This window comes from Lycium barbarum, chromosome 12, assembly GCF_019175385.1.
Source record: "Lycium barbarum isolate Lr01 chromosome 12, ASM1917538v2, whole genome shotgun sequence".
Taxonomy (NCBI): domain Eukaryota; kingdom Viridiplantae; phylum Streptophyta; class Magnoliopsida; order Solanales; family Solanaceae; genus Lycium; species Lycium barbarum.
In genome coordinates, this window is record NC_083348.1 from 102,839,707 (window position 1) to 102,864,252 (window position 24,546).

The following is a 24,546-nucleotide window of genomic DNA, read 5'->3' on the forward strand; positions in this document are numbered from 1 at the left end:
ATCATAAATAAAGTGCGATTAAATATTTTTATTATTTGCATGTTATGGAAGAATTATTTTTAAAAAATTATTACCGCGCGAAGCGCGGTCAAATTCACTAGTTATATTAAAAGAGGGAAGGTTTTAAATCTAAAGTTGAATTACGAAATGCCCATTATAAATTAATGGACCATTTTACCCTTCACAAAATTTTCTTCCACTAATGAATAATTAAAGCTCCAATGAAAAATCGGATAAGTGAAAACAATTATTTCATCTTCCATTTATTATGGTAGGCAGTTGTTGTGCAAAGCATTTTAAAATTTTAAAATATCTCCTTTTCATATTCCACCGTTAAAATTTTATATTCATGTATAGTCTTTTAATATTCTATGTTATACTTTATAAAAGTAGAATCAAATCATTGTATCATTGTTGTCCTTTTATTCTTTCTGCTAAAAAATTTCCTTTCCATGAAGACCTTTTATTGATCTTCTCTTTCAGCAAGTAGTCATGTACAGGTAATTAAATTATTTTGTTTCGTGTTATACAAATTCAATTTTTGCTTACTGCCAACTATTATAGTTGCTTGTACATTCCGGAATAACATGTAAATGTAATACTTACAATATAATTTAACAATAATTATTCATCATATGCTAGCTTGTTTGTCATTTTAATTAGGGAAAAGGCTCAAAAATATCCCTCTACTTTGGAAAAATGGCTACAAATATCATCCGAACTTATTTTGGGTCAAAAATACCCTTCCGTGTAAGGGGTCGTTTGGTAGGAGGGATAGGATGAGCTGGATTATTAATCCAATGGGATTAGAATTAATCCTATGTTTGGTTGGTGGGATAACCTTTTTGATATTTCATCCCATCGTACATGGGATAAAAGGTGGGATAAGTTATCCCACATAAACGGTGGGATTAGTAATCCCATCTTATCCCACCATATCTCATCTACATCGGATAACTTATCCTCCTACCAAACGACCGATTTAGTAGGGGTCGTTTGGTACACGGTATTAGTTGGGATATCTCAGTACTAACTGTGGGATTAATTTTGTACCATGTGTGGTAGAAGGTATAAATTCATCCCGGAATAAATTTATACCTTGTACCAAACAAAGTATAAAGTGCATCCCAAACTTAAAGATGGAATATCCCATTAATCCTGAGATTATTTTATCTCATCTCCTAGATGAGATAAATTAGTCCCAAGAGATGGAATAAATTAGTCCCAGGATTATAATCCTGGGATAATTTTGTCTACGTACCAAACGACTTAAAGTTTTCAAATATACCCCTACCTTGTCGGAAATTATCCACCAAAATAACCCGAAATTATTTTTTATGCCGGCTTCATCATTTAAACCCGACCCAACTAAATAATAACCCATAAGATTCTCTTATTCTCCCAATACGTAGGTATGAAGTTTGAGGAAATTGGGGGAATAAGGGGATCTTATTGGTTATTATTTAGTTGGGTCGGGTTTAAATGATGGAGCTGGTTTAAAAAATGATTTCGGATTATTTTGGCGGATAATTTCGTTAAGACAGGAATATATTTGAAAACTTTGAAGACGAGAGAGGTATTTTTAATCCGAAATAAGTTCATAGGATATTTTTAGCCTTTTTTTCAAAGTAGAAGAGTATTTTTTACCCTTTTCCCTTTTTATTATACACTATAAATATGGGACACATCTTGCAAGTCTCAAGTTTTAGTTGAGACTTCTCAATTTTGCTACAAATTTGAGTCAAGATTTTTTTAATTAACCGTGGTGTCCGGGTTAACTCGCGCTCACCTCGACTAACTCCACGGGATACCTGTTTATTCAAAATTATTAATAATTCGTTTTCAATTATGCCCTATTATCAATTGAAGTTGCTCACTTTTTTAAAATAAAATAAAAATGTATCTCACTCATATTATAGTAAAAGGCACTTTTGCATTACAACTATAGTATATTTGGATCTACTCCATAGCTAAATTTAGTTGTTTAATTTTGCAAGTCCAAATGATATCTAATAATTTTGTGATCAATAATCAACTCATTCAATATTCATTGATCATCGATTTGAGCTTGCACTTTACCCAGGGGTGAATTTGTGTATCAAAAATGGGTCACGTGAACTCATAGTCACCCGACTAAACGTTGTATGTTATGTATATAATCCTTAAAATATATGTAATACTAACCGAAGGAAAACATGGTCAAACAAGACTAAGAGGAGCACTGGTTAAGTGCTTTTAATCCCTTAATGTTGCAGGATCAAACCTGACTAAATGCACTTTTGTTGTCCTTTTTTTAAAAATAAAAATAAATTCTAAGCAACCTTTAGCGTTTGCTCGCCAAGTTGATGTCGCTCTAAAATTTTATATCTTATCTTAAAATTAATGGTGAACCTATCTTCTTAAAATCCTGGATTCACCCCTTTTGATTTTAGTTACTCATTACCCACATATGTAAATATTGTATGTACAACTTTAAAAAATATGTAGAGACTGACATGAGACACACTTGTAACGCACCTGTCCAGAAACTAGTTATTTTTAGTATATATATATATATATATCAAATATTATTTTAAAAGGAAATAAAAAAATAAAAAAAAGTTTCGTGGACAACCTCGTAAGAGAGGAGGTCCACTACTGTCCACAACCATAAAGAAGAGAAAAAGAAAAATGAAGACCTTTCCCGCGCTGTAAAAGTGTGCAAAATAGATATTATGCTATGTCACACTTTGAAAGACGCTTGGAATGTAAGTTTTAAACTTTTAATAGAGGTGTGAAAATAAAAGTTGATAATAACTCTAAGGGGTGCTCGTGTATTTATTTTGGCCATTATTTAATGTATAGTTACATGTAGTAGTGGAATAGCAGTTTGTGTTGACTCAGAAATTACAAAAATGGCGCCAAAGTTGACCAGATCTTATTGTAGAAATAATAAAGACTTGGACCATGTGGCATAGAAGATATTAAAATCAATCACGTGATTCTCCTTTTCTTGAATTACTATATCTTTTCAGAGAGTACAACTGACAATGCACTATTTCTTCCAGGAAATGCAGAAAACAGTACTTATTTGCACATCAAGAAGGTAAAAGACAGACATACCATGCTCATCACTTATCAGGAAGAAGAATAGAGATTTTGTGGCACACCATAATTAGTGACCTAAACAGGGAAATCACCTTTGTTTATCTCATAAGTCCCTATTTTGATTCTAAAATACAGTAATGAATGCATTTGTATATTGTGTCCAGAATAAACTCTGAGATTATCAGATTGTACCTTTATGAACCTAATTCATTCTGGAATGTAGTAACTGTGCTATTTCATTCTTTTATAATATGTTTTAGGACATATTTAGTAGTAGTAATTGTTTATTGTGCAATAGATACTTTTAGAAGAGTAGGACAGGATCAACGCCAAAAGCATGTCTTTGGTAAATACGATTTATGAAACTGCTAACTATTTTCATGGATAATGTGATTAGAGAACTCAAACAGAAACCTAACTTGAAACAATAGAGGTACAAAATTGATTTGTTCTTTAGAAACAAAATTATCACTCCAAAAACAGCGAGTCCACATACAAAGCACTCACCAAACATGTTTGAAAACATTTCTTTAGAAAACTCCAGCCAAGCAAAACTGTATGGAGTCCAAATGATAGATGTTTTATTTGTCACAAAAAGCATAAAACCTCGACAGAACATATAGCATTCTAGTATTTCTTGATTGAGAACGTATACAACATTTTGTGAAAGTAGGACTTTTTCGGAGTCACAATTGTTGATGGGAAATTTGGGTGATTCACAGCATCCGAATAACCTTGAGTCTCCAAACACAAGGCTGAATAAGGCTGATACACATATCCACCTTTCCCCTTCTTTTGAAGTGTGTTTGAAGTGTAGAATTGGACACCAGGTGCAGACGCTTGTAAATTCATCACTCTTCCAGATTTTTTATCATGAACTATTGCCATAGGCTTCAATTTTTCAGTGTTTTCTAGTGCGTAGTAGATGTCATATCCATTTTGGAGTTTGTTGAACTGGCTCCCAACTTTACGGGGTTTGAGGAAATCATAGGGCGTGTTCTTGACAGGGGCGATTTCGCCTGTTGGAATGAGATGTTGATCTAATAGAGTGATGAGTGATCCAAAGATTTGAATGTCGTTGGACAAGATATCGCCACTGTCGTGCCCACCAAGGTTCCAATAAGTGTGTTGAGCCAAGTTAACTGGAGTGGCTTTGTTTAGAGCTTTTGCCTTCATTACCACCCTAAGCTTGTAAGGATCTTTCAATGCATAGGTAACAGAGACAAGAAGATCACCAGGAAATCCTACATAAGAAAAAAGTGGATTTTGTTGCATTCATTATGTTCTTCAAAGGAAATTAGTTGCTGCCATTAATTGTCTTGTCGAATAACCAAGCAGATATATTCACCTTCTTCACCATCAGCACTGTGGTATGTTAAAGTAATGTGAGGATGGGAACCATCTTTCACGTACTTGCTCACCTTCCAAACGACATGGCTAAATCCTTTAGGGCCACCTAGATATTTGAAGTTTTTACGTAAGAGGAAGGAAATTTGGGTATATGGTGGTGAAATTGGAAGAGAAAGCAATTATAAAAGAAAATTTAGTGAGGATACCATGCAGCGTGTTTTTGCCATCATTGGCGATAAGCCTATAAAGGGTTCCATTCAAAGTAAATTGAGCACCACTAATCCGGTTAGCAACTCTTCCAACTATTGCCCCAAAAGAACTTGTATCATTCTGCACAAAATTATTTCATATTTGCTTATGCCTATGAAGATTTGAAAAGCATCAAGAGGCTGAATCCATATTCGCATCCATTAATTACTCGGAAAGAATTTCGAAATTTGACATACTTTATGCCACTATTAACTTAGAATATGGCATCATTAAGTCCAACCTGTTAAAATGAGCTTGTCAAGTGTTGGTTTGGATATCATGTGAGATAATCTATCAAACCTAAAACTTCAATGCAATAAGTGGAGTAGCTAAAAACCTTCATAAATCCCTTTTGGATTCCTTTTTATCAATATGGGGCATTGTTCAGTTAACAAATACAAACACACAAATAAAAACAAATAAGGGATAGAAGAAATGAGGTAATTTTAGCTACTTAAAGGCTAAAATGATAAAAAGAGGCATAAAAAATGCAGGCCACAGAAGAGCATTGATATCCCTGTAGTTCATGATGGTCCACCACATTTAGATGCTTCAAAACGTGAATTTTCATAGTGCCAACCAGTTAGGATAAGCATATATTTTATTGTGCAGTACAGAGTACACTAAATTATTGAACTTGTTTCACTGTAAACTTCACTTAGTTTAGGCCAAAGTTCAAAGAAGCAAGGAAAAGAGCAAATTCAAATAGATCCATTAAAATAGAACAAAGTGAACTAACCTTGTATTCCTCGATGGTATCATATCCAAGAACAACATCACCCACTTTTCCTGTAAAGGATCAGCAAGAAACTATAAGACTGATTTCTTCAAGGAACAGAAGAAACATTACACATATACACATCAAGAAGGTTGAAACAAGATCAATAGCAGTAGCAACCAGTATTTTCGACAAGGAACATGAACATATATGTGTGAAATTGAAAACCCACTGAAATTTTAACAAATACTCCCTCTATTTTATTACGTGTCTTAGTTTGTCCGGGCAGCGCATGTAAGAAATTAAGAGACTTTTGGATCTTCTGGTCATAAACTAAAGATGATGTGTATAATGTACTAAAATGCCTTTTGAATCTTGTATTCTTCAGCATGTCAAGTGAGATGTTACAACTAAAGAGTAACTAAATATAGAAATTGACATCTTTTTAAACAAACTAAAATGAAAAGTAAGACATATAAATTAAAATGGAGTAAGTATTAATTTCTAAACTCATCATTGAAAAAAATGCAATAGGTTCAGTACTAAGAACCATAAAAATAGAACTCATCAAATTTAGATCTTGAATTTCGCCTGTGAAGTGATTATGTAAAACACAGACATACCATGCTTATCAGGAAGAAGAACAGAGATGATTCTGGCACCATAATTAGTGACCTTAACAGAGAAATCTCCTTTCTTTATCTCATAAATTCCTATCTTGTTCTCTGTAACACTGGCAGCAGCCCATAGATGAAGCATGAAAAAACAGATCAACATATTAACCTTTGAAGACATAGTCAACTCAACTGAACTTCAGAGAGTGTGCCTTGATGAGAGCTTATTCAAGCCTTTGAATAGAATAGGTTATCCACTGGTCTTATTATAGAAAAGTTTGTTAAGTGCATGTGCACAAACGAGGACTTGTCAGCTGATAATGATGTGGGTACAGTCTTGGATTTAGACAGAGTGAAGTTGTTTTATGTATAGGTTTATGCAGAAGTAGCCGTTTGTGTTGACTTGTAAAAAAAAAAATGGCATCCAAGTTGGAATGATGCTCATTCTAAATAAAATCTTGGCCCTTTTGGCATAAGAGACATTAAAATCAATCATATGATTTGCCATCTCTTGAATTCTATTTTTCTTTCAAGTCTATCTGACATTATATTATTAGATCATTTAAAAGATAAATATATTTAATTAAAATTAGTAACTTAGAAAAATACTACTGTACACGTTAAAAGTCATTGATACTTGATAAAACTTACACCATCAGTAAGTCATGGTCGACATGAAGGTTTGACTTGCAGTACGAAATCTCTCTTGGTCTATGGAAATAGTCTTAGATAATTAATTTTGATAAAATATGTAATGTACCATGATGACTAAGAAAAGGAAGCAACAAACACCTCATCTAAAAAGCTATACATTGAGCAAAAGATGAGATTCAGGTAGAACACAAGCGAATGTAAAAAATAACCTATAGTCTAAAACGACTGTCTGATGATGACAAAGGAAGTGAGAGTGTGTACCCTTAGCACTTTGCTTCTTCCTTATGTTTTGTATAATTTTAACTCAGCTTCTTGCCTTCTTTAATGTGTTTTCTCTTGAATTTGTTTGAGTGGTTAGAAAAATGTTAAAAACAGGATGGAATTTGATGAAAACGCGGGATTTGCCTATTAATTTAAGGAAATCCCAAAACTCTAATCTCGTTATTCCATTATCGTTATTACTTTTGGTTAACTTCAATATCTCCATGCTAATGACCTTTATTTGGCCATATTAATGACCAATTACTTATTGCGGATTGATGAGTTATACTCAAGCACTTTGTGTTCAAAGATAAACAGAAAAATAAGGAGAAAAATGCTTTAAAAAAGATAATTGGTTTGCCAGCTTAGGAGGGGCACCCCATCATCTTCCTTAAGACTGGGAAATATATTAAGAGGCATAAATATAGAAAAATAGACAGAGATATATAGGAAAATAGTATATATTATAAAGATATTGGAATTGATATAAAAGGATACCGTAAGGGATCAATCGCATCATATTTTCTTCTAAATTTCCAAAACATGCAAGTTTTCGTCTTTCCGACATGATTACAATTATACAAGATCGTCGCACTTCCTCCAACTAATCAAACAAATCTATGTCCCACCTACTGTTAGGGTTTCCGTATTTGAATTTAACTATATTTTAACATACTGTAATCGTTTAGAAAGTCTTGTTTATGAAAAAATTATTCACTACATAATTTTAATGATTTTTTTTTAAATTAAATTTTTTTTAATATGTAGGTCACATGACCAAACAATATTAAATATTATGTTTCTTTTAGTATATTTTTTCTTTGTCATCGATTTATCATATTCAAAGTTTACAATTTTTAGCTTTCACATGACGCCCTGATTATTTTTATCCCAACAAGTAGTATCAAAACTGATGGTTCAACCAATGGTTTAGCGAGTTGAAGACAGGTTCAAGGCATGTTCTAATGAAGCTGCAATCGATTTCACGATAATGAAGATTTTGTCCGAAGTACCACATGTGAAGATGAATTTCAACATCCCTGCTACTGCATCTTTAAAAATAAAGCAAAATATTTTTAAACCAATTTTTAACCCATAATATTTTTAACCATTGCAGGTAGCAGTGATGAAAATTATGTGAAGAAGAAAAATCAAGATCATTTTGCCAGAAAATTCAGGCCAAGGGGTACTAGTGCCAGTAAGTTGGAAAGGAATATAAAGAATATGACGGAAATTATGTTAAACAAAGCACAGAGTCTCAACTATACAATCCCTGCAAACGCCCCCACAATACTAATAGAAACACGATAAAGATGCTTATATCAAACCACAGTTATTCGGAATTTGCAGTTTAAACTTGTACAGAAAATAGCAGAAGAAACAATTGATGTCAACACATGCAGTACTAAAGTTCCTTGAGTAGGCAGAATGTTGGACTCATCTCCTCCAACCGGGAAGCGCCTTTTCTGAAGAGGGAGCCAAAAGGTAATCATTGAGTCAGTGAAGTGTTCAAAGTTGATGAAAGTACATGAGCTTATAACCCCATCAATTCTGAGATGGTCTAAGAGAACCATTTACCAAAAGATATAGGCATAAGACTATCACAACGAAGAACAAGAATAAATGTCAGACCATATTACATATGGAGTCTTTAACATATCGTATAGCGCTAAAGCCATGCATTTACTTTTCTTTTCTTTTCTTTTGAGAATTTGGTTGTCTTGATATTGTCTTTAACTTTATGAATGGTCAGAAAAAAAAAATGATGCCCCTCATCCGGACCCAAACATTAATAATTACCATATAATCACTACAGAAAACAAGTTATTTGATAAGTTACTTGAGAAAACAAGTGGGCACATAATTTTCTTGGGTTTGATCAAGATCAAATTTGGAAACTCCCAACTATATTACTCATTCAGCTAATGAGGAAAAAAAAACGTTTCAAAGGCCCAAACAGAGAAAAACTCACATCAACCTATGACACATTCATTACGTACCCCGCTATTGGAAACAAAAGAATCGTCTCACATAGCAAGAAACATGTAGCAATACCAACTTGAAACTAAAAGGTCCCTATTAATATTTTCTTACCATCTTTTGAGGATGACACCGGTCTGTTCTTGTTTCCACCTTTTCCATTTGCTTGCCCTGGCCTTTGCATCCGAGGTGACAATGAGTTGAATTTTCCATTGGCCGAGGATGGTAGGGAATGACGGCGGACAAAACCATTTTCAGCTCCATCATCACTTACCTTAGGAGATCCTTGAGCTTTAAGCTTTGCCTTAGCAGATTGAGTGGCAGCCATATAACTGGGCACACTTGGTGTATTCTGTGAAATATTCTCAGAATTGTCCTGCTTAGTGGGAAGAGATTTCCTCCTCCGAGTTCTTTCTTTGGCAGTCTGATCTTCCATCGCGCTAAGTTCCTCATTGACAACTGCGCTGTTTGCAGCGTTCCCAACATCCTCTAACTGCTGCTGCTCAGTGGTAGGATCATCAGGCAGTACATTACTTGGCTCATCCATCGCTACAGGTAAAGGAGCTTCACTTACAGCCAATTTCTCAATTTCAGGAGCTGAATCACTCGTTTTCTCAGAAGAATTAACAACCATTTGTTCAACAACATCTGGAGCTGAGGATTTTGATGTTATAGCGTGAGCGTGAGCCAGATTAGGAGTCTGTTGTGCCTTCTCAGTGTCTGTTTCTGACCTCTCTGAAGGTGTTGTCAAAGCTGCAGAAACTTTTCTTAAACTGCGCTTGACTTTTTCAAGTTCATTTTGAGGCTGATCCTGCACTGGCTCTATGTGATGATTTGAAAATTTCCTTGGGTTGCGTTTAGCCTTTTCTGGTTCAGAGGAACTTACGGCATTAGCATCTCCATTTGATGCTGTAAGAACCTTCTTGACACTTCGTTTTGGTCTTACTGCTTCTGTTTCAACACTCAGCCTGTTACCCTGCTTCTTCTGCGACTTTGCTTCAACAACTTTCTTTGGTTGTGGGAGTGGTTCCCAAAAATGAGATAGTGACCATCTTTCAAGCCACTGCCAAGCTGAATTAGGTTCGCACTCATCATACTGAAGGCTCAAGGGCATGGCTGTTGGCACTGACACAAGTAGCTTAAAAAAAGCAAGAGATTACCATCAAATACAGAATTATGTCTATATCAGAAAAATAATAAGAAATTCGTCACAGTCCCAAATGGTTAGCATTATTCAAAAAATAAAAAATAAAAAATTATGGTTGACTGTTTTTAAAAGATCTTTTCAAATATTTTTGTTAAAATTGTTCATAATTAGTACTTTTCGTGCAATTCCGAGATATGTTAATTTTATTCCAAGGAATAACAAAATGTTTCATATTGACTCTGGCACTCTAAACCCCGCCATTCCTTTTCAAATGGAGGGAATATCTATCTTTTGACATCCGTTTCAACTTCCTATGTTGATTTTCTCACCCTTCACATCCACTTTAGCTAGTATATGGATTTTTTATCTCAACTTTTTATGGATATCCATTAGACCTTTGTGATACACATACTCTTCAAAGCAACATTCTCTCTCTTCATAGTAAGTAACTTCAGCTCCACGTCCAATTCTTCCTTTGTAAAGACCCACGTCTAGCATAGTCACTCTACTAAGGCATCAAAGATGGATTTAAAACCAGACTTGCTCTACTTTCTCAGAAAATACTAGCAGGGAAGAAGCTTTTTTTTTTATAAGCACAAAACAACCTTAACCAAAGACATGCAAAATGTTGCAGATCAGATAAGAGTCAAAAGAGGCACCCATTATACTTCATTCTGCAGCCATGTTGCAGTAAATGAAAGCAATGTTGCAGAAAATACAGCAACACTTTTGCACTCTGGATATACAGAATGTTGAACCTGTATCAGAAACCAGATTTTCCAACCTTCTAAGATGCATTTCCTCCAGTTTTGTTCAATCTTTACTCACCCCCAGCTTTTATTACACATTGGGGACTGACTATATTCAAGGTTCCTCAACCTTATATAAGCAGCGCCAATAAATTCATACCCGTCTCCTTATACTTGGTTCTCTGTTTTTTGGCACCACCCTGACCCATCGTCAACATAAAACCCCAAAAGTAAAAGGATGAGGCAACATTTTTGTTTTCTAACTCCAATCTCCTACTCAGATACATTATCAGCCACACACAGGTCTTCAACTCCATCCTAACCCAGGGCCAAAAGGAGAAAAAGAAAAAGAAAGAAATAACACCTTACAGGAAAAACATGTAATGCAACGGTAACTTGTCAGTTAACAAAGGGGCAGAGAGCTCAACAATACCTTGCATGGAAATGCATAAGCTGTCAGTTTCGTAGGCCTCTGCTCAGGATCCTGGTTAAAGAAGAATACATGGAGCACAGAGTCAATAGCCAAAACAATTTGTACCAACTCGAATAAATTCGAAATAGCTACTACAAGTCAAAGCTGAAACAAGGGGAAAAGAAAAACAGTACCAGATTCCTACTCGTTCTATGTCAAAAGACTCGCAACAAAGTCAAAAAAGAAAACATTTCAATGAAAACAAATCCCATCTCGTCTTTATGCCTATGCTTTTACAATAACAAAGGTATGAGAATACAAGAGCTAGGGAAAAAGAGCATTTAGTTAGACTTGCATTGCAAGAGTTACCTTAAGTTCCTGAAAACTATACTTTCCAAGCAGCTGATGCCCAGGATCTAAGAGTCTAACCCTTCGACCACGTGCTAATGCCTGAATCCTGACAATTGCCTGCATGCAGCGTAGAGTAGCAACTGCCTGTCTCCTTACCAAGTGCCCACGAATCAGGGCTTGTAGCCTTATGATGCCTTTGAGAGCTCGGAAAGCCCGACGAGCCTGAGGAAAGTTACAAGTGGATAAGGACATAGTCCTTTCAAAGAAAGAACAATTGAAAAGTAGATCATGCTTTGAAATTAGAAGAGGAAAAGACATTGAAGCTTCTTCAGTTTTAAGTCCAACTACTGTGTTCTACATAAAGTTATGGGCTTTTGAAAAAAGTATGCATGCTAAAAAGCGTCAATTGATTATTTGACTTAACAGAAAAGGTTCCAAATCTAATGCAGAATTAATATTCACAAGCAGATAATTCGGAACCCTAGTGCCACACAAGCAATGACTATGTAGAGGATCACATAAATTCTACTGTCCCAGTTACGCAGAAGAAAAAGCTCTAAACTCTTACAAATTTTATACATGCATAAACATTCAAATGTTCCACAATCCAAGAGAGAATAAATTCAGCAGAGTGAATACCTCAAGTCTTAATTCAGAACTTAAAACCAAACTAAAATCTTAATAATCGTACAGGTTTTTTAGAGATTAAAGTTGTAAATTCTGCTATTAAACAGTACCAAGTAACCCCTAAAGGCTGCTTGTGCTTTGGTGGCAGCATCCTCTTGTCTTTTCAGCTCAGCATCATCTGTGGAGATTGCCCGCTCCACATGCGGATCTATATCGTGTGTTGCAGAGGATAATGAGGCAGTTTCACATGCAAAGTCAGTGCTTGTCCCCTTTTCCAATGCAGCCTCTTCACCACCATTATCAAAATTCTGAACTGGTGGATCTAAAGTTGGTGAATTAAGAGAAAGATCCTCCAACGGTGCTTTGGCAGAAGATTTTTTCTCACCGGTAACATCCTTCATACGAAACATAGACAGTAACTTAATAATATAGGATAAAAAAATTAAAGTAATATGCATTATGTTGAAATCTCTAAAGATCTTGGTTTACCCCTGTTTTCTTTAATTCTACGAATTTTTCATGCCAGTGTTCCTAAATGATGTTAAACAATATACAAAATTCTGACAACTTGATAAATGGAGAGAGACAGAGATAGAAAGAGATTTGGAGAGAGAGCGGAAGGTATTGGATTCATACAGCAGTGACATTTAGTTAATAAGAAGCCAGAGTGCCAAATTGCTGAAAACCAGATCAAACCAAACACGAGTAGTACAATTTTCATAACAATATGAGAAACTTATAATCATGGAAAACACAATCAGACATAGTGGGGGGCATCCATGATTAACTATAAAGGAGGAAACAGCAAGAGGAGGAACAAGAGAGTTAACATTGTCTTTTACAACCAAACAAATCGCAATTTTGAATTATCAACACTCAACCATAGACCAGAAAATATGTCTTTTAGAACCCAGACTATGCGGAATTATGACAAAATTTGAAACATTCTCTTACTTTTGATAAAGGAGACTTGGAAGATTTCTTTCCGAAAAGCACAGACTTGATCCATTTGGCAGGAGATTTTTTCCCCATCGCAGACAGCAAGCTGCTGAATTAAAGGGGATTTCAACTGAATCCTGCATTATTCAATAAAAAAACAAGTTCTCCTTAGAACAAGTAAACATGAAGTAGTTTGCACTAATTCAACATCAAAGACAAAATAGTTTCCCTAAGAAACAATGTGTGAAAAGAATCACTGTAAGGATAATCAAACTCTTCCCAAGTAACGTCAACACACACACGATCAGCTACAGCAATAAATAGTGAAGATCTATATGCTAAAGTTAGGTTGGGACATCAAAGCTTTTCTCAATACAACCAGTCACTTTGAGTCAGGATTACAACAACAGCACCCACTACTGACAGAAATGAAGAAACAGAACAAGGGGAAAACGTAGTGTAAATTTGTGAACAATGTTCTCCTATGTTGCTCGGACTCTTCAAAAATGTCGATGGGTGTGTGTCGGATCCTCCAAACATAGTGCATTTTTGAAGGATCGAACACAGGTGCAGCAACATTTTTTAAAGAGTCCGAGTAACGTAGGTGTTCTCCTATCAATACACTTAAATTTTCAGTTAATATACATGAACAACAAGCATCAACAATCAGAAATTGCAATTCGAAAAAGTAAAGTCAGAACATGTTGGAAAAAATAATTCAGAGTTGGTAGGAAACCAAAATCGGTTAGGATTTGGTATTTCAATTCATGTCTAGTTAGGATTTATAGTCAAATTTATATAGGAGTAAGTTTTCCTATTTTGAGTTAAAGTAGGTTTCGTATTATTATAAATAGAAGTACTGCTAGCCATTTGAGAGCATCACTGCAATTTCCTGAAATAACATACTATCAAATAGTAGAAGATAACCAAAGAAAATAGGTAAAACAAATCAAGCTAACTCTGGATCAGTGTGCTAAAAACGAGTAAACACTAAATCAGGACAAGATCTGTAGTGAAATCACAAGAAAAAAGCACTAATAAATGAAGAAATGCAAAATTAAACACAGATTAGGCAAAACAAAAGGTGGAATAGGGTTTTTGGAGCAAATGTAGGTCAGATCTGAGAAGTACCTGAAGAAAGGAAGCTGCTTTTAAGATCCCAAACTTAGCATAACTGAGCTGAAAGTAAGAAAAGAAGAGAGATATGAATTGTTAGTAGAAAACAGGAATTCAGGTGAAAATTTGATTTGAGATGAAATCTAAAAGGAAATATAAAAAAAAGGAGATGCTAATTTCATACCTTTGTGGGAAAAATGGACCCCTCCACTCCACCGCTTCTCTGTTACTCTCTCTCTGAGAAGTAGTGAACACTGATGAGATGAGTACAACTGTATACGAGATGAGTACAACTGTATACTCTAGTTTAGTTGTTATACTATCGCTTTTACTAAAGTTGGTGATTTCCTCCTAATCTCCCTTTTTCTTAAACTCTTCATTAAGCGGCACGACGTCGTTGCGTTATTGGTTTAGGAAACTATCCTTCCAAGTTTGAACTGCTCCTACTTTTCTTTTAGGCCGTTTCAAATTCACTTTATGAAATGATTTACGGTCACACAAATATTCAAGACTTATTTTGAACCACAAATTTCAAAAGTTTTTACTCTTTCTTAAATGTCGTGTCAATCAAATGGATTCACATAAATTGAAACGGAGGGAGTAGTATTTCTATTTTTATTTGGCAACTCTTGATTCCAACTTCCACATAGTATCTCTATGACCACAAGATTAAACAATATTTTAATACATTCTCATATTTTTAATTTAAGACCATAAGATTCAAATAAAAACTTTACTTTATTAAATTTTGTGCTAAATCAAAATCAGACAAACAAATTGAAACGAAGAAAGCAGTAGATAATTAGTTTTTTTTTTTATTATTCGAGTCACCTAAACCATGACAAACAAACTAGTGGTAAGTTGTATAAATCACCTACTAAACAAACCAAATTCCATCAACGGTCAGTTTTTACTCTCTTTCTGATTCGTTCCTTCTTCAGAATGAAAGAAAACAAGTTCCTCATATGACACTTCATTAGTTAAGGTGTCACATTTTAAATAGTAATTTCATAATTTGAATTTCAATCTTTCCTTTTCTTTTTTCTTCTAGTCGGTGTTTGATATTTATATTGGGATCGCTAATATGGATTTTTCGGCCCGTGAAGCTCATTAAAGGAAAATCGCTCCCTACCAAAAAATTTAAATTCTTATCCTCATAGCCGAAATCTCTAAATAAGAATGGAAGGGTCATATTATTATTCATACACCACAATCTTTAGTATATTTTTTGTTCTTACTGTCTATGTGGTCTTTCTACTCGTTTGTTTTTGTTTTGTTCCTTTTTCAAAAAGAGAGAAAACAAGTTTCTGAGATGACATTTCATTAGTTAAAGTATCATATTTTTAACAGTAAAGTAAAGTGATCATTTAAGTTTCAATAATTTGTGGTCATGCTGTCTATTTGGTCTTTTCTACTCATTTGTTAAACAATGTGATTGTGAAAGGAAAAAGGGGGAAACGACTCTCATTATATAAAACAAAAGTTGAAAAGAACAAAAAAAGCAAAGGATTAGTTAGTGCTATACTCTCTATAGGGGCCCAACCTTCGAATTTAAATCGATAAAAGTCATTACAGGTTACTTATCATGATATGTGCATTATATACAGTCCACGGTAAAAAGAAAATCTGAGAAAAGAAAAAAGAGACGTAGATTACATCAGAGATAATACGTGTTCATTTAACAAAATAATAAGTACCAAAAAAGTTATAATTTGAGTGCTTTCGCATAGTGGACCCTTTTGATTTCAAGAGCCAACATAGTTCAAGGGTTTAATTGGTGCCAATGATACATACTAATATCAATATATTACAGTTTAATAATACCCGACTTTTTATAGAAAAAGTGGTCGTTATAAGATTATTTTCGATAATGAGTTTTATCCTTCTGAAAATTCATGTAGGCTTTTTCTCTCTCATTATTCCTCCAAACAGTGTGTTAAATAAAATATATGAAAGTAATTCTGCACACCAACAGTGTTTTAAATAAAATATACAGTATGAAAGTAATTATGAAAGCCTCGAATCAATAACAAAATTTACATCCCTGCTAAAGTCGGATGCCACGTATTTTTAATTTAAATCAAACTTTACTAAAAATATACAAGAAAGATGTTGATTGTTTCCTACATGAAGTCAACATATCAAGACCGTATGTTTATCAACTTAAGTTGTTTCATCCCAAATGAACCTTTCCCTTATAGTATCACTAGTAAGAGGACTACCTATATATCTGAATTATTTTCTCTTTAATCTGTTGGGAGCTCTATACTCTTCAAATTTAGAAACTCACTGATTCACCATCAGTTTTTATCTTATGTTTATGTAAAGTTTATTATAAGTTGCTTTAAAAAAATTGAGATTTTTTTTGTAGTATTGATATTGGAACAGATTTAAAATTTAATATATTCAAATATGAAGTAATACATGGTAGTACAAATTATATTCTTAATAGTTATGATTATACTTCTTTTGAGCCAACAATCTTTCTACCCACAAAGGAAAAACTTGTGTACATTCTATTCTCTTCAGACCTCACTTGTGGACTACATTGGATATGTTATAGTTGTTGTTGTGTTATATATAGTTCTAATAGAAGATAACGAATGTGTCAAACACCCATCACTATATAGAAGTGGTACTATCAGTAGTTCATGTATCTAAATCTAGACACATATATCGCAAAAAAACTTTTGGGAGACTATTTAATAATTATGCAAAGATATTTTAGTGCCAATCACTAGACAAGAAGTGTCTTATGATTGAAGATACGTTGAGAACGATGTACGAAGGTGTAGGGAGAAGCATCCAAGTTACAAAATATCGAAAGATGAGCATCCCAATCCATAAACACTTAATAATGATTTAAAGCTGCGGTCCCCCTAGGTTCGTTCATTAGGTGCACCAAACAAATATATTTCATTTTCATTATTCCTGAACTTACCTATAGGCATGGAGGGGCCTTCTAAACCCCATGTGCCCATCAACAAACATAGATATATAATTAGCTGCCTCTTTTACACGACTTTGAAAGGCTTCAAACTCTTTTTAAGGCCCCGTTTGGACATGGTTTGAAATATAGTTTGAAATTATGTTTGGACATGCAATTAAGATATTTTAAGGAGTATTTTCTCTTATAGACATAAAACTCCACAAGTCGTGAAAACTATCAAACCATTCTCAATTCTTATACAATCTTACCAAATGAGCAAGTCATAGTTTATAACAAAATTAATACGCTAATTCATAACAACCGGCTCAAAATTAATACTAGAAGACCTTTCTAAAAATACAACATCAATTGATCAAATTTTAGTTCAATAAATAAAATTGGTAAACATATATAAATTAAAAGGTTGGTAGACATAAACAAAATTTGGTGGAAGTTAATGAGATTGGTAAATGATTGATGGGATAATTGTTAAAAATATCTACCAACTTATGAGTTTTTTTTTTTACAAAATATAAACTTATGGGTTAAATTTTATATTTAGAAAAGTTGAAACCATGGTTTTAAACCTCAAATCATACCTTTTTGGATGATGACTGAAAACGCATGTCCAACCATGGTTTGATACCATCAAACCATGGTTTGAAAATTGATGTCCAAACGCCTACTAAGTCTTAACTTAAACTTACAACATATAAATGATTCTTCCAGCTCAAACAACGGTTAAAAAAGACACTTTCTCATGTCTTTTGTCATCATATATCTCAACGAATCGCCAATGTTTTCCCCATGGGAGTGATTTAACAATAAATATCATAATCCTGTCACAACTTTTAAGATAAAAATACGAAAGCAACTAAAAATGTGTTACTCCTCAATAATGTTATACCAAATACTCAGTTTAAGTCTTAACTTAAATTTACAACATATAAATGATTCTTCCAGCTCAAACAACGGTTAAAAAAGACACTTTCTCATGTCTTTTGTCATCATATATCTCAACGAATCGCCAACGTTTTCCCCATGGGAGTGATTTAACAATAAATATCATAATCCTGTCACAACTTTTAAGATAAAAATACGAAAGCAACTAAAAATGTGTTACTCCTCAATAATGTTATACCAAATACTCATTTTATTTTTACAATCATGATGTTTGGATCAATCCACACACACTCAATTAATTTCACAAAATATCTAGCACATCCCACCAATACAGATATCGAATAACTCTATCCCTTGAAACTCAACGAATGAAAAGAAATTACCTGATATTTTTGCCACCACTAAAATTTGAACCCTGAGATGTCAAAATTTTCAATCAATCTACTTTATTGACCACTAAGTCACACAATCACGCTTTTTGGGTGCCAGACCCACTTTGTAACGGGAGACATCATATCGCGTCATTCATTGACGTGTTGAGGAATGGAGCGTATTGAGTTTTCAAGGCAAGGAATGCGTGACAATGAATCCACCGACATTTTTAGATCCTTGTAAATTGCCAAGATTAAGGTAACAAGTGGAGGGGCGCACTTATCCAAAGGGGAAAAGGCAGTATTTTTTGCCGCTTCATTGCCATTGCGCGTTTCCCTTGTGACAGACTTTCACGAGAATGTTACCCTTCACCGACATCGTTGTACTCCGTAGTAATACAGGATTTTCTGTCACACGAAACTGACAGCCAAGCTAACACACAGCTATTATAGAAAAAAGGATAACGTCTAAGGAGGAGCATCTTCCAGTTGTCGCATCCTTGTCCTATATTTTTTTGAACAAAATAAAAAGAAACACACGACAATTGTTAACATGATGATTTCTTTCCATAAATTGAAGGGTGTGATACTCCCCCTCAATTAGACCCATTACATGTTGATCAACTAGTTACTTGGTAGACAAACACGCCAAAACTTAGTAATTACACTCGATTCCAATTACAAAGTGACTGGCCAAACTGGCCCTGCAAAAAGCATCATTGAGATAAGAATTGCAAAAAGAAGATAACGACGGGGAGACCTTAACAATACAGGCTCGAGAGAGCCAAACATCCTAGTGTCTAAATCTCCTCACTGGGATGGTATAGATTACTTCAGGATACGGGCAATACTTCTAGTCCTCCTCAAACCTGGCTCATCATTAGCAGCAATATAGTTGCAACATATTTAGCTGCTTATATAGCTCTTCTTAGACAACACACGCAATGGAGGTTTTCATACAAGCAGTGAGCATTTCAGCTGCACACCTGTAAAACTCCAACTATAGAAAAGATTATGATTACGAATCAAACAATAAAGAACAATAGCCACTACCTCGCCTAAATCCAGAAGCTCTTCAATTACTACGAACCACACAAAAAGGCAAACACTGTCTGCCTTCATGAGGTTTAATTTTTTGACATTTGTGGCAAGTAAAACCGAAACTGCCTCTTGTAACACTTAGAAACGTTAATCATCCGTTGGATGCCATTGTAAAGGACTCATTATGAATCTCTCTATATCCAATATTGGTGGTCCTTTAACTCTCCACTACCCATTTTAACAGATCTCATGGCCTGAAATTAAAACTAGCCAAGAAATATGTGCAACTTAGATCTTAGAGCAACACTCAAGACAGGCAGAAGAATTTCGACTTCCCTATCTCCTCAATCAGTTGGTGTTAAAAGCTCACTTCTACCAAGAATTTATTTGCTGAGTCGGACAATGATAGATGAATGATAATGCACATCCACAGGGAATTAAATTGGTTGACAAAAATATCAGATCTTTATCCATTTTTCGTTGAAAGTCTCATGATGACAAACAGAAAAGAGTTTCATACAAATTGAATACAAGTGATCATATGTACACTGTCTCATAGTCGAGTAACAGAACATGAAGATAAAGGCAATCAGAGTTCCTAAACAGCACATAAAAGGACAATTTCATGCTACATTTATTATTAATGTAGCAACAACACTGAGAACATTGCAGCTTGACGGTGGGCATTCCTACCAGGAAAATCTCCCGAAGCAGATTCAGAGAGATGTTAGTCAGCTGTCCAGCTCTGCTCAACAATCTCACGCACCTTCCTGTTGTATTCGCGCTTGTTCTCACTAAACATGCGCGCTGCTTCTGAATTAGCTGGTGAGTTTGGGTTTGGATCACAGAGCAAAGACTGCATTTAGAGAAAGTCAAATATTAGAGGATGTTAACAACGGATACTAATGTCAATGTTTTCTCAGCTCAGTTTCATTTACTCCAGCACACTACTATCACTGGTTTGATTAATGAGAATTTACTTGACTTCGGTCTCACACTAGACAGAACAGACATCGATTAATTTCTAAAAGCAAATGAGAAGATTAAGATGCTGTAGGAAAAACCACTGCCACCAAAAAATTGAACTGGACTTTGTGCAAAGATAAATAAAAGATGGCAGTAAGAGAAGATGTTTCAAACTCCCAAGATAGTGCCTAGGTGAAACATAATGTAGACAGAATGATATTGATGTCGAGTAAAAAACTGCTTGAACCAAATAAATGCAACAAAATAAAATGAAGTTTGCCGCTCCAGCAAGTATAGATGTATCAATGTTTTAAGAACAAGAACTTGACCTGTTTGCTTTAAAGCAGGTTGTATTGCTTTTTTGTTTATTTTAAAAGGCAATTCCATAACAAAATCTTGTTGCCGAGTTGAGGGGGCATGACTGGTACCAGGCTCTAAAAGAGTTTTCTTTGAGTGAGCGTTTATTCGTTAAATTAGTTAATTTACTACTAGTGATCCAAGCACGGAATATGCATCTACAAAAAAAATTATCATCTCATCTGAACCAAATAATGAAGCCTGCATTCCCCACTTATCCAAAATAACAGATATCATGTTCCCATCGTTGTACACTACCTACCCTGCCACCGGTTCAAGCAGAGACATGCAAAAGGAAGCAACATAACTCAATAAAGTGTCCACTAATAGCTACAGACAATGAGCTACTTGACCACTAAGAATATCATGTCTAAATAGCAGTAGACTATTAGTACATAATATGAAATACGAAAGGACACAAAGCCACAAAGCTAAATAAGGCGGGGACAAAAGACATGGCCTATAATAAAATAAATGCCAATACTAGGGATGTCCATCTGTCTGCGTCGAAAACACTCACAAGGGAAATAAAATGAAAGATACTTTCCATGTTATGTTTCTTTAAAATTTTGTAGACACCAGGCATAATGATGTGCATTTAACAACAACTTCAACATACCTGGATTGAAGTAAGTATAGCAGCGACGTCATATATAGGACTCCACTGATTTTGCAGTATGTCCAAGCAAATACTTCCGTCGGCATAAACTGAGCAATAGATAAACAGAGGTATGAGACATCAGCAAAACTAAAAATTACTCAAATTTACACTTTGTAACAAGCGTTGTGGTGGAAAAACTCTGGGTGAAATAATAGAAGATTGAGGAATTTCGTCACAGGATATGATTTTTTTATTAAGTTGTTGCATTAAAAAGGCATCAAGAAGATGCATGAATGATTACAAATCATATGGTTATAACTCCAAATACTGCAAAAAAAAACTAGTATGAGCCGGGAGTTGAGAACTAGAAGCAAAAACTCAAGGCTGCTAAGCAACTGAGAGGGAGCTGATTCTTCACAGGATATATGAGTGGCCTGTTGGTGGTGAAAGGCGGGATAGGGTGATACAGAGGGAGAGAGCGCAATACAAGGAATTTCAAAATGGGGATTGAAGGGTAATGCAGAATGTGTGACCCATGCGGGATATCAGAAACCCTAGGAAGCTAGCTTCCTCCTCGGCGCATGTGGCGCGAGACACAATACTAATAGTAGCTAATTTTAAGAAAACTTGGAATTGATATAACCTCTTGTTATCGATACTACAAGTCTTGGTGACACTTTCTAGAAAAAATCCATCAAGATAAACTGAATAAACGACCTAAGCTTAAAGTAGAAAGTTTTACCTTTAGTAAGGACTACAATATGCGAAGAGTGGGAGAGAAAGATAATGCATTGAGCTACTTACTATTTGGATGGAACATCCTGGAAACAAACCGCACCGTTGGAGGCTTGTTGGGGTAATCCTCCGAAAATTGTAGTGTCAGCTTAAACGTACCTGTACACAAATCACAAATTTACTAGTCAAAATTGGGTGGAAGGGCATGCTATAAATTATGAGGGTTCTTGTCCAGACAAACTAGGCGACCCTGCTCATCCTACATCCTAGTGAAAGAGGAAAATCAATGATGGAAAAGAGAGAACAAACTTTAATAATGACAAATCGATATTTCAAAAATGATTAATTACCTTAACCACCTAAAAGTAACTAAGAATATTCAGCAAGGACAGGGTGGGGACTATGGTCATGAAACACAGAACACAGATTCCTAGAAACCCTTCACTGGAAGATTGGAAACAGAGCATCCCCGGCATCAAAAGCACAAGGCATATGCATTACACAGGTGGTAGTGATTGTATCCACACAAAATATTTCATCTACATAGTCAAGTGCCTCAAAGCGCAAGTTATGCATCTAAAAGGAACAAAAAAATCACAAAGTAAAGCAGAAAATAGTGCGTGGCATTTGACACTGTTACTATGTCTTCGGATGTATCTACATGATGGACTTAGATTCAAACATATAGTTCTGTTCTTATTTTAAGCATAAATATAAGGGCAAAAAAAGATTGTAATTGAGCAACAATTTCCTCACCTCCATCCCAAGGTGTGTCATCAGGACTGCATTTCAAAGAAACAAGAAAAGAAAGAGCATAAATACAGAGAAACTACAGCTTACAAAAAATAATGAGTTAAACATATTCATCAAAATCCAAAGCCATACCCGAATATAACAGCATTCCAAAGCATTATATTGTTGTCATAAGGAGCACCACTGATACCCGCAGGAGGATCCTGCTGTAACCGCTTAAAATCCCTCATCAATCGTTTCCTAGCCGGCGTCGACATCCTCACCGCCTAATCCACGAATCACAATTCAACAACTTGCTAGATTCAATACAAAAATCTAGTGTTTTCAGGTACCTACACTAACAAGCCACTAATTTATGTAGCAATTTAGCCAATCACATACTATAAAATCGAACCAAGTCAAAGCCCTAGATCCCCAAAGAAAATGAAAATTATTCCACAAATTATTCAACATGTTAAATCAATACAAAAATCCATAGTTTTCATGCCCATACACTAGTAAGCTACTCCCTCCATCTCAATTTATGTGGCACCTTTCGTATTTCGAAAATATTTTGAATCATCAATTATTTTGACTTATAATAGTACTATTTACATAGTTTCCAACATATGAATTTTATTTCAAAAAACTTAAAAGATTCCATGCCCAAATTCACAGTCAAAATTAAATTGTTTAATTCTCGAAATCCAAACTGTGACACATAAATTGGGACAAAGGAAGTACTAATTTACGTAGCAGTATAAGCAGTGTCATGCTATGAAATCGAACCGAGTCGAAAACATTAAATCAAGAAAAACCCTAGATCCCTAAAAAAAAAAAAAAAAAAAATATTCCACAATTCAACAACTAAGAAGATTCAATACAAAAATCTAAAGTTTTCAGGTCGCCACACTAAGAAGATTAAGCAATTACACACTATGAAATCGAACCGAGCCAATAGCAGTAAATCAAGAAAACCCTAGATCCCTAAAGAAATTGAAAATTATTATACAAGACATCACAGTTGATTGAATTATCCCAGGTTAATATGCAAAGGACGAAGATCAATTCAATTACCTGAGTGTTAAAAGCGGCAAGAATTTTTCAAAGAGAAATTGAAAATTGAGCTTTGAATGGTGGTTAGCTAAGACTTTTGAGCTTATTGCTTATTGAGCGTTGCGTGATATGTAAGCTGGGGTCAGATACATGACCTGACACATCAGATACGCGTATCTACACCCAATATATATATATATAAGGCAACACCCTTTATTATTAGTAAACGTTAATTCTAATTTTGATATCTGTGTAAATTAAGTAAAGTGCGTATTTTTGTCACTTTGTATGGGAGGTTTGTTTTATTGAATTGTTTTTTGAACTATAGTATTCATTGAATATGGGGGTAACAGTGCGAGCTTAATATGGAACAATTGATAATCATGGTGAATTTGTGAACATTCATAAGCATAGGAATTAGAATTGTACGTTTTAATTAATTGAAGAATAAATTTGTTTGACATCACAAGGACTAAAATAAAATTGACTAATAAATAAGGGATCAAAAAGTTATTAATCCATTTAGTATGTGTAAAAAGTAATGACACGATTTTCTTTTTGTAACTTGTTCAATTTTATCATGTTTTATTTAGTATTAATG

General features: G+C 34.6%; 3 protein-coding genes across 6 annotated transcripts; all 3 read right to left on the reverse strand.

Annotated features, from left to right (window-relative positions):
* Nucleotides 1–3,506: 3,506 nt before the first annotated feature.
* On the reverse strand, nt 3,507–6,336 carry LOC132623802 (uncharacterized). The gene is made up of 5 exons (XM_060338616.1): nt 6,028–6,336; nt 5,426–5,475; nt 4,644–4,767; nt 4,436–4,543; nt 3,507–4,331 (listed from the first exon to the last, which is right to left on the reverse strand). The coding sequence occupies exons 1-5, from the start codon at nt 6,197–6,199 to the stop codon at nt 3,715–3,717; spliced, it is 1,071 nt and encodes a 356-aa protein (XP_060194599.1). The 5' UTR covers nt 6,200–6,336; the 3' UTR covers nt 3,507–3,714.
* Nucleotides 6,337–8,149: 1,813 nt separating this feature from the next.
* LOC132623800 (protein IQ-DOMAIN 31) lies at nt 8,150–14,585 on the reverse strand. Its single transcript, XM_060338615.1, has 8 exons — nt 14,439–14,585; nt 14,270–14,317; nt 13,154–13,275; nt 12,310–12,594; nt 11,591–11,794; nt 11,243–11,293; nt 9,028–10,051; nt 8,150–8,399 (listed from the first exon to the last, which is right to left on the reverse strand). Exons 3-8 carry the CDS (start codon nt 13,229–13,231, stop codon nt 8,371–8,373), a joined length of 1,671 nt encoding a protein of 556 aa, XP_060194598.1. The 5' UTR covers nt 13,232–13,275; nt 14,270–14,317; nt 14,439–14,585; the 3' UTR covers nt 8,150–8,370.
* Nucleotides 14,586–19,993: 5,408 nt separating this feature from the next.
* Nucleotides 19,994–24,124, reverse strand: LOC132621219 (ubiquitin-conjugating enzyme E2 2-like). Of its 4 annotated transcripts, none has more exons than XM_060335395.1 (6): nt 23,967–24,124; nt 23,043–23,176; nt 22,914–22,939; nt 22,227–22,316; nt 21,441–21,529; nt 19,994–20,354 (listed from the first exon to the last, which is right to left on the reverse strand). In XM_060335395.1, the coding sequence occupies exons 2-6, from the start codon at nt 23,165–23,167 to the stop codon at nt 20,226–20,228; spliced, it is 459 nt and encodes a 152-aa protein (XP_060191378.1). In that variant the 5' UTR covers nt 23,168–23,176; nt 23,967–24,124; the 3' UTR covers nt 19,994–20,225. The 4 variants fall into 4 exon arrangements, with proteins under 4 accessions (XP_060191378.1, XP_060191377.1, XP_060191379.1 ...); XM_060335394.1 differs by having other exon boundaries at nt 23,043–23,242; nt 23,967–24,119; XM_060335396.1 differs by having other exon boundaries at nt 23,043–23,258; nt 23,967–24,107.
* Between the last annotated feature and the right edge of the window lie 422 nt (nt 24,125–24,546).